The sequence below is a fragment of the Manis javanica genome, chromosome 7 (assembly GCF_040802235.1).
Source record: "Manis javanica isolate MJ-LG chromosome 7, MJ_LKY, whole genome shotgun sequence".
Classification (NCBI taxonomy): Eukaryota; Metazoa; Chordata; class Mammalia; order Pholidota; family Manidae; genus Manis; species Manis javanica.
The window spans coordinates 10,028,966-10,042,621 of record NC_133162.1 but is presented as its reverse complement, the minus strand read 5'-3'; the positions used below and the strand labels follow the sequence as shown (position 1 = coordinate 10,042,621).

At 35.1% G+C, this 13,656-nt stretch overlaps 1 protein-coding gene across 2 annotated transcripts in view; it reads left to right on the top strand.

Annotated features, from left to right (window-relative positions):
* WDR11 (WD repeat domain 11) overlaps positions 1–13,656 on the top strand; it is a 53,221-nt gene that overhangs the window by 19,652 nt on the left and 19,913 nt on the right. For both annotated transcript variants that reach the window (XR_012132985.1, XM_073240301.1), the window contains exons 11-16: positions 220–304; positions 4,310–4,416; positions 6,287–6,362; positions 10,177–10,285; positions 12,242–12,366; positions 13,080–13,227. Coding sequence is in view for 1 of the 2 variants with exons in the window: in XM_073240301.1 (XP_073096402.1) it covers positions 220–304; positions 4,310–4,416; positions 6,287–6,362; positions 10,177–10,285; positions 12,242–12,366; positions 13,080–13,227 (650 nt within the window). In the remaining variant the exon portion in view is untranslated. The remainder of the gene's footprint in view (positions 1–219; positions 305–4,309; positions 4,417–6,286; positions 6,363–10,176; positions 10,286–12,241; positions 12,367–13,079; positions 13,228–13,656) is intronic.

Below are 13,656 nucleotides of genomic sequence, written 5' to 3'. Positions count from 1 at the left end.
TGAAAAATCTGTTCCTGGACTAGACAGAATTACAGAGCATATGAGATTAGTCCCATTTTTCATAAGAGGGAAAACAGAAATTCACTTTCTTAACATAGCTTGAGTCCCTTTTATAAAAGATAAGTATTTGAAATAATTAAAATTTTGAGAAAAGATTTTTTTTTGGAAATATCTGAACTGACACTAGATTAAGTCTCTTCCGTTATATCATTTTGATAGGTACAGGTAACGGTTCTGTCCTGGTGTACCACCTCACCAGTGGGCTGCTGCACAAGGAGCTGAGCATCCACTCATGTGAAGTCAAGTGAGTGTGCCTTGTGACGTGGAGAAAACAATCACGCCAGATACCAGAAAAAAGTCCTCATAGACTTTTCTACATTGAATACTCTACAGCAGTGATTTTTGGCTAAAAAGTTGGAATAATAAGTATTTGTGTCCAGCTACTGGCTGTGTTCATCAGGGATGAGTACTGTTGCTTTGCTTTGTAAAGAATGTTACGCAGTGGAGAATTTTTTCTCACTTTTATTGCTACATCATATTTATTTGTCCTAAGGTCTAGGCCATTCTCTAATGGGAAATCACCGTGTTTCCTTTACTGTGTTCAGGTGATATATTATCATTTCTATATAGATTCATTAGTAGGACTATTTGTAAAAGATTTTAATAAAGTCATTTTAATTGTTAATTAATCTCATTTGTTTCTTTGTGTAGCCACCATCCGAAAAGGACCAAACTGTAGCATTTCTTTTTTCATCTTGAGCTGTTACCTTGCTTTACAGGTGCTGTGTATGCGGAGATGTGTGAGGGAGAATAATGTCCTTTTCTGTTTTCAAGTGTATACATACATATCTGCTCCATAGCATTATTTTGCTGATTGCAAAAAATGGCTGGTTTCCTTTCTTTGCCTTCTCCAGTGTTGGACTGTAAAATTACATATGTATGATATGAATTTATTGAATTTCCAATATTTTTGGATGATTTTCTAACAAATATAGAAGTCCATATTCTATCTTCTGTAATTACAGGCCTCATGTGTGCTAAAATTCTTAGTTAACCTTAGTGAAAACATTGTTCTGAATAAGAGCTTTTTCTGAGGGGGAAAGGGTTAGCTCTTTCAGTATCACAGCTTCTTATTGTGAGGAAGTTCCTGAAAAGTTGACATTCCCCTATTCTTTCAAGTGTGTTATTTTGTGGTGTGGCACAGGTGACTGTTTATGGCCACGTTATGCTCACCCCTCCAGTGTCTTGCTACGTACATTTGCATGGAGTGGTGATGTCTTCAAAAGCCCTAGGCGTTCTGGGTACAGTGACTTACACATGCGAAGAAACTTTCAGGCTGTTACTCATCTTTTTCTCTTTGTCTAGTAGACCCTGTTGCCGTTGCAGATACTTTCTCTATTCCTTTCTTTGCTGTCTATATTTCTTCTCTTGGTATTTCCTTTCACCCTTGGCTTTGTGGGTAGTATTACCTTTTATGGCTACACCAACCAATCAAAATTCTCCACTTAATCAGTACTTATTCTAAGGATTGTGTTAAATACTAATACTCTGCATGCATCGTTTCATTGAATCCCCACTACAACTCTGTTTGGTAGGCACGAATATTATTCCCAGTTTCCAGAAGAAACAGTATTTTTGAGGGAGTGATTTGTGAAAAGGTAGATGGAATTCAGAGTGGGCCTTTCAGGCTTCAGAACTGAGCTTTGTACTTAGAGTACATGTGCTAGATTTCCAGCTTACAAAATGCACATAGATTAGTAGGAAACCTTTTGGCAATAAGATGAAAATATTGACTGAGCCAGGATTTCTGCTAAGAATTTAATACATGCTTCTGGAAAATCAAGAACATTTTCTTTTTTTTTTCTGAACACTGAAGTCTTTAAGACAAAATAGCTAGTTTAACAGTGAGCTATTCATTTTAAGTAAGATTTGTTATCCTGTATCATTCAGGTCATAGATGTCACTGAATATAGGACTTACACATGCTATAATAATATGTTATTGAGTGATACTGAAATTATAAAGTGTTACTGGGAATATCAGATGACTCGTCAGGATATGCTGCTCAGACAGGTTGATGTTGTGAATAATCGCACAAACATGCTTCATTTTTTAGTAGGAATTTTCTCTCTTAATCGCCATGTTGAAGACAATTCACATTTCATATCCAGAGATGATATCCAGGAGTATGCTAAAGTCTTGCTGTCTTTGTGTTTCAATTAATGTAATTATAGTACTACAATTAAAAACCTTTATAAATTTCACATCTGTGTGAAAAAGCAATGAAGGCAGTGCGTTCTAGATACTCATATGTAAACTAAAGACCAACTTTTAGAAAGTTGTTTTTCTATCTTGACTAAATATATTTTTTAAAACCACTTAATCGTAAGTATTTGAATCTTATGCATACACATGGCCAAGGGCTGTGTGTGTCCATGTTGTTTTAAGCCATGCTGTCTTAGTTAGTTATGCTTTACAAATATGTGTAGAGCATCTTCTATAAGCAAACAAAAGCGTTGATATTTATAATCCAGTGGAAGATATGTAGAAGAAAACAAATGGCACTTGGAGGTTTTCTTAAATAATTAGATTTCTTAGTTTATCAGTTTGTTTTTGTCAAGTAGGCTAAATTTACAGTAATACAGCCCAGTACTGTTTTCAGCGTCAAGAATTATTGTAACAGTAGGTTATATGAGTATCAGTGTTTATGTGAGACTCAGTATTGCTTTGAGTAAATTGAATAATTTATGGAAAGTAAAATGATCTCTATTTTGTCTGTAAATTTGCAGTTAGTTTCACATACTCATAGAGCTTTGAGCGCTTTCAGAAGATGTGTGCTCCCGCAGCCATCTAGAGTTGAAAAGTAGACTCTGTAGCACCCCCAGCAGAGGCCAGCAGGCCCAACTTGGGAACCCTTAGGAGTCAGAATCCCATACACCTGCTGATAGACGTAAGGGTTTGTTGTTCGGTAGTTGGTAAATCCAGCAAGCCTAGATCGAGTCAGAAAATGAGCTGCTATTCTTCTAGTTTTTTTTTATAAAGCTTAGTGTGTAGTTAAACCTAGATATTAGTTTCCATTCCTGAGAGCAGTGTGGTGCTCAGCTGTGTTTAATAAGAGTTTCATTCTTTTGAGAAATAATCCCCTTCTTATCTAATCCACTTTGAAGTCCAACTTGATTTTTATTTTCTTCAGTTGATCAGCAGGAAGCAGATACACAAGCTGCTGCTGGGATCTGCTCAAAGGCACCATGCTCATGCTGCTAGATTACGAGTAATCGGACACTCCATGTTCTGTTATATCCTGAAACACTTGTAAACAGTGAGGAAAGCACTTCTCTGAATGTGTATGGAACTAACAGACAGGAAGGGGAGTCTAGGCTTTTCTTGGACGTCCTTCCTTCAGTCTAACAGAGTGTTAGGCCATAAAATTTCTGTCACAACTACTTAACTCTGCCACTATATCATGAAGGTAGCCATAGATGATACACTGTTAAAAATGGTTGTCCCATAATTGCTGCTGAGCAATTGCATATAGAACAAAGGTTCAGACTTCCTCCCAGCCAGCCTGTGATGCCTTTTCAGCAGTGCAGGATAACAGTAGTTTCTTGCTTTTTCTTATGACTCCAATGGTCCACTCAACCCGTGTTCCCCTCTCTTCCATTCTTTGTGAACCATGATGGTGAACACTCTCAAGTTAATGTGAGTGGGAAAAAGACATGGACTCATCTACTGTGAGTGCCACAGAAAGGAGACTTCAGGGATTAGGTTGGTAGGGTGCTGTCTTGTCATCATGTCTGTCTCTTTGAGATTTTTCTTTTGTCCTTTTCTCTAATTGATATACCATTTGGACCCTTCCACCACTTCCAAATCTAACAGCTCTCTTTGTATTGTTTGCTTTAGGAATTTCTGCTTGCTAATCAACTAGGAAATTTGAAATTTGATGAAATTCCTAAATGTACCCAACTTTAAGCAGTCTGCTTGAAATATTTCTATACCACTTATTTTTAAGCAGTGGAGTTCTTGGAAACTACTGTGATGTGACTCTTGCCAGATTTTAATAGTCCTTTTAATGCTGTCTTAAATCCTGATAACTATCGTGTCATTACATTTGGTGATAGAGTTTTCATTAGAAATAATTTCATATTTATTGGAAATATATGGTAATGTAGTCTCAAATGAAAGACCATATAAATGTTGCTTCTTAAATAATTTAGATAATAAAATTCAGGTTCTAGGAAAATCTCAATTTTTCAAATAAATTTTTCAAATGGAAACAGGTGATAGATGAATCTTTAATTTCTCATTACAGGGGTATTGAGTGGACGAGCTTGACTGGTTTTCTTTCTTTTGCTACCTCGACGCCAAACAATATGGGATTAGTGAGAAATGAGCTTCAGCTGGTTGATCTTCCAACAGGTTTGTGTAGTTAGACTATTAAAAGCTTCTAAACAGTTTGTCATATTGATCAAAGATGTTGCTATTTATAAAACATGTTCCAAAGTACTTCTTTTTAGCCTTGGGTTTTTTCCGGTATCATGTTTATATACTCCTTTTGTTGTTGTTGCCCTGTAATAATCGCCCTAGGAAGGCTTATCATTGTTTGTATGGAAACTGTGTTAACACAAGTACATGGTGAAATGGAGCAATATTAGCCTAAGGAGATTTGTAAATAAATATAATATCAGTTCTACTTTTAAGTACATTGTTTTATATTACCAAAAGTACAGTTTTAAAGTACATCTTTGTAGTTAGACTCTATTATTTTTTCTTTTCAAAATTTCGGCCTTTGTAGGAAGCCCTTTAAAAACTTACAGTAAGGATCATTTTTAAATGTTCAGATTTACCACTTTTGATAGTCTCTGGCTGACTAAGTAGGGAAACTCAATTTTTACATTCCAATAAAGTAACTTGTGCAGAATTGTTAAAAACCTATAACCTGATGAGTTGTTTCAAAGTGAAGAATTTGAAGATAATATAAGGTGAGGGTTTTAGCAATTTCAAATAGATGTTTTTAAACAAAATTGTGGTTTCTGTAAAGTGGTCTAGCAATATAAATATATGTAGTTTGAACCAATAAGGTATGTGTGTGTAGTAAATCAAGGATATGGTTGTTTCCTTATATTCTCAATATGTATTTCCAAGATAGAGTTGTTCTCCCTTACAAGAGTCACTAAACTTCAAGCAGTCAGCCCCACCTCTTGTCTGGTGGTATTCTGATCTCTGGAAGTGACCTGACCAGTGGCTCCTATGCCCAGATTTTGCCAGCAAACCATCACTGGATTTGTCTAGTTACATGTTAGCCCAGGGATGAAATGTTATTCTCCAGTGTCATTCACTAAAGAAAGCCTGTTCCTTTTTTCCATTCAGCTTAAATACAGGACCATTAGATAACTTAAACATTGGTTTATTTTTGAGGAACAAATTTCTAAATAATAGGTGCTGGCTTCCTTATGTGGGACATTTGAGTTCGTATACTGTTGACTTTGATAGCTTTGTCTTTTATAGAGCATCGGACTAACAGTCAGGAAAGTATGTGGGATGGTTGGCAAACAGCAGTGAGATTCCATTTGATGGCATTGAAGAGCAGGGAGGTATATAGGTCCTCACTTATCTTTGAGTGTGTTTTCTCTTCTGTTTAATTCAAATAAAAATTGAGGAAAAGATGTTAAGATATATTTGTTCAGACATAAGATAGAATTTGCATTTTTTTTAAATGCAGAAAACCATTTAGCTTATTTGGCAGTTAACTAATTCTTATTATTTCCCCAATTTCAGTTTATAGAAACTTTTGATAGGAACATGTCAAAATGTTTTAGTTGAATATTTTGCACATTTGACAAGAAATCTTAAATACCTGTTTAATGAGTGTTTTCCCCACTAGTTAGCATTTGTAAGCATGGGAATGTTTGTATTACTTTAAATATAACAGTTTTACAATAGACAATTGCTTTACCATTAATGCATTGAAACTCTAGAAATTGGAATTTCTGAATTTCTAAAATTATTTGAAAGAAACCGTAGAAGGAGTTCAAGAAACTGTATAATAAATGAAGATATCTTTTGATAAAGTAGGTATTTGAATATAAGTAATAAATTATTGGTCTTTAACTTGTAATACTTTAAAGAATACTTTTTGAATTTAGATTATTAGAAACAGCTTAGAGGCAAATTAAAGACAGTATAGGAGAGTAGAGGGTAGCACTGATGAGATGACATTGGCACAGCTTCTTGTTTTTTAATATGTTTATGTGCATCTTCACATTTTCTTTAATATTTGCAATTTAAGGGAGGAGTATCGCTTTTCGTGGTGAACGAGGCAATGACGAATCACCCATTGAAATGATCAAAGTATCTCATTTGAAGTAAGTGTCACTAAAAAAATCTTTCGTCTGACTACAATAAAATCTCAAGGATTTGTTTACTTTAAGAAAGAATATTCTGGAATACATATAGAATTTTTAAATGATAGCAAATGGTGCTAAACAGCCTTATCAAAGAAAGTGTTTTGATCACAAAATTGAGTTGGTTTTGCTTTTAATTCTCGACTTTGAAAAATTGCAGGTACTTTGTATGAACCTTAACATTTCATTAGGTTGGTCAAGCCAGTAACACTTTTTTCCCACCGTAGCTGTATTGATGTAAACGCCTGTTACCCCTAATAAAACGTTATTTGTTGTCTGATGAAATTCTTAATATTTCCACCTCAGTGTGAGTTTATTGAGTGAAAGAACTCATTTTCCTTATTTAGAATTTAGACCCATTGTAATTCCAGTACATTTTCAAGTTTTTGTTGCAAGGGAAAATACTTGCAAAGCAGGATTAGTAAAATAAAGAGACTGAATGAAAACAATCAAAAGAACAAAGAAAGGAGGAGTAAGGTCTCTCAGATCATTTCAAAATTGTTAAGAATTCACATCGTAACATGTTCTGTGGTTCGTGAACTGACAAACCGTGTTGTCTGCCAGTAAGGACGTTTCTGCATCTCTCTTCTGGTCAGTAGGCTTTGCTTCCCTAACTGGACCTTCAGTACAGTGTTGGATATGAAGAGATGAGAACTGATATCTTTGTTCTGTTCCTGGACCTGTTGGGGAAAGCATTCAGTCTTTCAGCATTAAATATATATTAGCTGTAGATTTTTTGTAGATGCTCTTTGTCAGGTTGAGAAAGATTTCCACTCCCAGTTTGCTGAACTTTGTATCATTGAACAGGTGTTGAATTTTGTTAGATACTTTTTCTGTGTTGTGGACATTATCATTTAGTATGTTTTGCTCTTTAAGTTAGTTAATGCAGTGTATTAGGTTGACTGATTTTTCAAGTGTTGAACTATACATTCCTGGGATAAATTTCACTTAGTCATGGTGTATTACTTGATCTGATTCCCCAATATTTTGATAAGTTGCTGGGTTTGGTTTGCTAATATTTTATTGAGGATTTTTACATCTATTTCATGAAGGTTATTGGTCTAGTTTTTGTGTCATATCCTTGTAATATCTGGTTTTGGAATCAGGGTAATAACTGAGCTTCTAAAATGGTTTGTAGAAGTTTTCCTTCTCTTTTTTTCTGATGAGTTTGTGTAGAATTGATACTATTTCTTCTTTAAATTGGAAGAATTGACCCATCTGGCCCTAGAATTTTCTTTGTGGAAAAGTTTTTAAATAAAAGTTTAATTTCATTTATAGATACAGAGTTATTCAGGGTTTGGTGTTCTGGTTTTATTTTCCATCAGTGAGCTTTGGTAGTTGTATCTTTCAAGTAATCTATTTCATTGAAATCGTTGAATTTATTGATATAAACTTACTCATAACATTCTCTTATTCTTTTAATAATGTCAGTTTGATCTGAATGATGTCTTTTTTATTCCTGACAACAGTATATTACATTGATCAATTCTGTTAATGTTTTCAAAGAAATTCCTTTTGTTTCTTTGGTCTTTCTCTGTGGTTTTCAATTTTCTATTCCATTGAATGCCATGGGTATCATTCTTTCTTTTTTTTCTGCTTTATTTAGGTTTAATATGTTAGTTTTCTAGTTTCTTAAAGTAGAACCTTAGATGATTAAGGTCTTTCTTTAAAATTTAATATAAGCATTTAATGCTATATAAGCACTATTTTTCTTATACCTGACAATGTTTGATATGGTAAGTTTTCATTTTAATTCATTTTATAGTATTTTTAAATTTCCATGGGATATTTTGTAGATATATATAGTTTAATTTCAAAATATTTAGAGGTTTTACCAGTTATCTTTCTGTTAATTTCTAGTTTCTGTTAGGATCAGAGAGTGTATTTTATATTGTTTCAGTCCTTTAGATTTAATGTGATTGTCATGTGGCCCAGAATATGGTCTGCCTTAGTGAATGTTTCATGTACACTTGAAAAGATTGTGTATTCTGCTATTGATTAGAATATTCCATAAATACTGTTTCATGTTGGTTAATAGTTATTCAAGTTTTTTATATTCTTACTGATTTTCTGCCTGTTACTGAAAGATGAGAGTTGAAATCTCAAATTTTAATTGTGGATTTATTTATTTTTCTTTTAAGAACTCAGTTCTTAGGGTATTTTAAAGCCCTGTTAGTTGGTACATTTGGTATTGTGTCCTTTTGATTAATTGGTTTCCTTGTCATTGTAAAATAACCTTTTTGTTTTCGGTAATATTCTTTGCTCAGAAATAAATCTGATTCTCTGATTAATACAGCCCCTCCAGTTTTCTTTGAGTGGTGGTTGCATAATGTGTCTTTTTTCCAACCTTTCACTTGTGTCTGTGTCTATAAAGTTGATTTTTTAGAGACAGCATGTAACTGGGGCTTGTTTTTCTATTTAACAATGTCTGTTTCCAGTTATGATATTTAAATTATCAATATGCTATGTAATTATCAATATGGCTTATGTCTAATCTGTCATCTTACTAGTACTTTTCTTTTCTTCATTATAAATGAGTTAATAAAGATAGTTTTTAATTTATTAGACATTTCTATTATGCAAAATATCAATTGTTATAACCCATATAAACAAAAGTTCCTTGGGAGAACTCCTCAAGAATTTTTAGAATGTAAAGGAGTCCTGAGACTAACAAGTTTGCAAATTGCTCAGTTAAATTGTTTGGCCTCTAGTCTCTTCTTTCCAGTCAGCTTTGACTCTTCATACACCTGCTGGGTTAATACATCTAAAACAGCTGATCACATCATCCCTCACATCAGAACCTCCAGTGACCCACAATTTTCTGCAGAAGAAACCTACCCTCACATGGCATTTTAGGGTGTTTTAGGTCTTTTATAATGTGATCCGTATATAATATAATGCGATCTTATATAATGCAATCCCATTTTAATCTTCTTTCTCATGATGATTGCTCACATACTCTTCATTTCCAGTATTATGTTCCCTCAAATACTCTGTCCTTTCCTGACTTATGCCATTTGCTGCATTTATAACTCTGCCTTGAATGCCATTTCCCTGTTGTCAAGATAAATATCCTCTTTTGTAGTAAATCTTTATGGCATTTACCAAATTCTGTCTTATATTGGTCATTTATATGCAAGCCTTAGATACCTTTATATTAGAAATAATAAAAATATAACACACTGCACTTGTATAATCAATCATGGTTTATAAAATTCTTTCATGCGTGCTGTCCCTTTTTTTTGATCCTTATAGTATTTAGTGAGGTAGGTAAGACAGGTATTAGTAACACCAAGTTGTTGCATGGTTTTTCTAAGGTCCCATAATTGTCAAGTGGCAGACTTTGTCCTGAGCTTTGACACACTGAGAATAGGGATCTTCCTCCTCTGTCACATTTTCCCAGTGTCAGCATGATAGGAACCTTACATACTTCCTTTAATTTTTACCATAACCTGCAATCCATTGAGGTAGGTAATGGTATTCTTATGTCATGTATGAGAAAATTGAGCCTCAGGAGTGGTTTTACCGTAAATTGTGCATTTTCTCCTTCTTCCGAGAAGGGTGCCTTGCCTAATTGTGGCTGTCTGGCTCTCAAAGGTTATCTTAGGGCTTTACCTTCTTGTGACTATTAATCATGGGAGCTAAATGTGAGTTTAAATTGTCCATGTTTACAGTATGTCAGCTGAGTTTTATGATTTACCAAACTTTTTATTTGTACTACTTAATGGTGAAAATTATGCAAAAAGGGCTTATTGAGTAATTTTGTTTATTTTAGGCAGTATTTGGCAGTTGTATTCAAGGATAAACCCCTGGAGTTATGGGATGTTAGAACTTGTACCATTCTTAGAGAAATGTCCAAAAACTTCCCTGCAATAACTGCTTTGGTAAGTTATAATTGAAAAGCCCAGTAGTTTATGTAAGTATGTGTATAGATGGTGAATATTTTTCTTTAGTTTGAATTGAAATCATTACTGCCATGTATTATCATTTTAAAAATGTATGTTCATAGATTATCTAAATAAATTAACGTAACTCTTGTTTTCTTGAATGGGTTAAGCTAATATCACATCAGTGCAGTGCCAATTAAAATTTCACTTAGATATTTTGAGGAACATGATAAACATATTCTAAAATATTTATGAAAGAATAAATGTCATAATAGCTAAATGGATAAAGAGAATTAATGTGGGTGATGTGGGTAAGGATGGTGCTCATCCTACCTGATACAGTATATATTACAAAACCATAGAAACAAAAGCACTGTCATATAGGCCCCAAAATAGGAAATGAACCATATCATAATGAGCTCACCAACAAATCCATGAATATTTGGGAACATAATGTACTGTGAAGGAGCACCCAAATCCAAGGGAAGGACTGTGTAGGAAACAGTGTTGGGAAAGCTGTCTCGTTTTATGGAGAAAAATATTGGATCTCAACCTAATTTTCAGAGGTAGGCTCCATAGGATTAAAGACCTACATGTGAAAAAGTGAAGCTATAAAATAAATATAATCAAATATAGAAGAATATTTGTGTGTTCTGGGGGCAGGAGAGGACATTAGAAGCTCAAACCAAAAGGCAAAAACATTAATGCATGTAATTATACTAAGATTAATGCTTTCTGTTCAATGAAGGACACCAGTGTCAAAGTTAAATACAAAAGACAAATTGGAAAAATAAATCTTCCAATGTCTAACACCAATAAGGGGTTAACTAACCCCTCTAGGGGATTATGATTGTGGGAACTCTGCACATAAAAAATGAAAAGACATGAACCGCCAGTAGAAAGACGGGCAAAGTATGTAAGCAGTTAATGAATGTCAGAGAGACCCAAAAGGCAACAAGCATATGGAGAAATATTCAGACTCATCAGCTTTTAGATAATGTGCAAAGTAAAATAGCTGTAATATACCTTTTAGACTAACAAAAAGTAGAGAGCCAGATAGCATCAGATGTGGGTGTGATATGGGCTGCAGGAATCCTGTGCACTGCTGATGGGAATGTAGACCCCTGAAGCCGTCTACAGAGCAAACTAACAGCACGTAGGCAAACACAGACGTCCTCCATGCTCCAGTCGTCCAACTCCTCCCTTGCAAGGGTGTTAATTGCAGTGTTACTTGTCATGATGAGAGTTTGGAGGCAATCTGGGTGTCCTGTGTTGAGAGAACAGATGACAAAAAATTGATGGATGTACCCGTGGAATATATTAGAGTATCAGAAACAACAGAGAGGTGGCTTGCATACATTATGCTAAGTTAAAGAGTTAGAAACAAGATGAGATACATAACACAAGACTATTTATGTAAATACTAATTCATGCATGTAAAATCATGTTAAGAATTTGCTTATATGAGAAGATAATAGGTTGAATGCATTAGAAAAAGTGGGAGTATAGCAGAATAAATAAATAATATGAGGTTTGAGGGAGACCTGTGGATGATAATGGGCCATGACTCTAGGAACATGATGATCTCACCCTGGGCACTTAAGTGGGAGGGAGTGGAGGTCGGGGTGGGAGATGGCATTGTTGAATTTATTATTTTCATTTTGTGAAAAAAGAACATCAGAAGGGTGGACTTTTTGGAAATTTGCCATTAAACTCTTCTACCTTAAGCTCTAATTAAAGAGTAGATATAGAAGGATGTAGAGAGAGATTATTAAAATCTCCCTTCAGCTCAAATTGTAGCCTATCTATAAATAGATAAAACCTAAGAATAAATGGCGAATTCGTGTGTAGTAATAAGTGATGCTGGGCAATGGCAAGTATGGCCAGCTGTTCTGGGAGGATTCTTGGACAGAAGGAAACAGTGCTTCTGGGTGTCCTGTGTTTGCTTCACAGGAGTGGTCACCATCACACAACTTGAAGAGCCTGAGAAAGAAACAGCTGGCCACGCGAGAGGCCATGGCCCGCCAGACTGTGGTCTCAGATACAGAGCTGAGCATTGTTGAGTCTTCTGTGATCAGGTGCGGCGCGCTCTGATTTGCAGTTTCCTGCCATTTGTAGTATCTGTCATGGTTGGGAACTTGGCAGTGTCATCCAAAGGCATCTGTGGTAGCAAGTGGCTCTCTGCTTTTACACATTGTTTGGTGTTTCAGTACATAACCCAGATCGCTGAAGAGTTGATTTTATTATTGCATTATTGTAGTCGGTAACTTACACAGTAATATCCACACATAAGCAAACATTAGTGAATATGATCATCTCGGTATCCTATTCCATAAACTTCAGCTTCTGAAATTAAGATGAGCGTTGCAGGAACACACAGATCACATTGCCATTTATGTACACCAGAGACAACAAAGTGAGAATCCATGCGCATCCTTATCCACCAGTTACACGAATAAAAAACTTCAGAGAAAATGGTGGGTCACTGTGTAAGGCCTCTCTTCTGATGAGGAGTATTCTACAGTTGAAACAGCAAGAGGTTTCTTTTTCTTGTGTGTAGCCTGGGTCATTATATTCCTCTGCGCAGGATAAGTGTTCTCCCATGGTGAGACTATTTGGGAGTAATTTGTGTTTTCCTATTACTAGCTGGGCAAAAAGTAATGTCAGCCCTTTTTAAAAACCTGGTTTTGGACCTCCTGTTAATGCATCTATGTTTTGTGCAAGTTAATTCATTATGGGTGTCACTCTAGGGAAAAGAAACACCTTTCTCTGATTTCTCTCTATCCCAAAGCTTATTGCAGGAGGCAGAAAGTAAATCCGAACTCAGTCAGAACATCTCTGCCCGGGAGCATTTCGTGTTTACTGATAATGATGGCCAAGTTTATCATCTCACTGTTGAAGGAAACTCCGTGAAAGACAGTGCTCGGATTCCACCAGATGTGAGTCCAACTTGATTAAATCGTCATTAAAAGTTTAATTAAAGATTGTGTTTGCTCCATAGCCAGTGAAGCTTTACTTAGGTTGGAAAGCTTACTGTAAATAAACTTTGCTATTTAAGGAGATGCCTCATTGATTAAACTTGTTCTGTACTGCTAGAGAGTAACACAACTACTATGATTGAATACTTAACCATGTGCTACTCATTTTTATCCCCATAATAATCTGTGAGGAATTATTTCCATTTTCTCTGTTACAGAACTGAGGGAGAATAAGTAACTTTCCCAAGGTTATGCAGCTTAGCTTAGGGACATGGCAGTTTTAAATGTAGTTCTATCCATCTGACTCCATTATGTCTCCTCTTTCCATTTCAGTCATTACCTGAAAGGATTTAACCTACAATCTGTATTATTTTTGCATAATAGAAATCA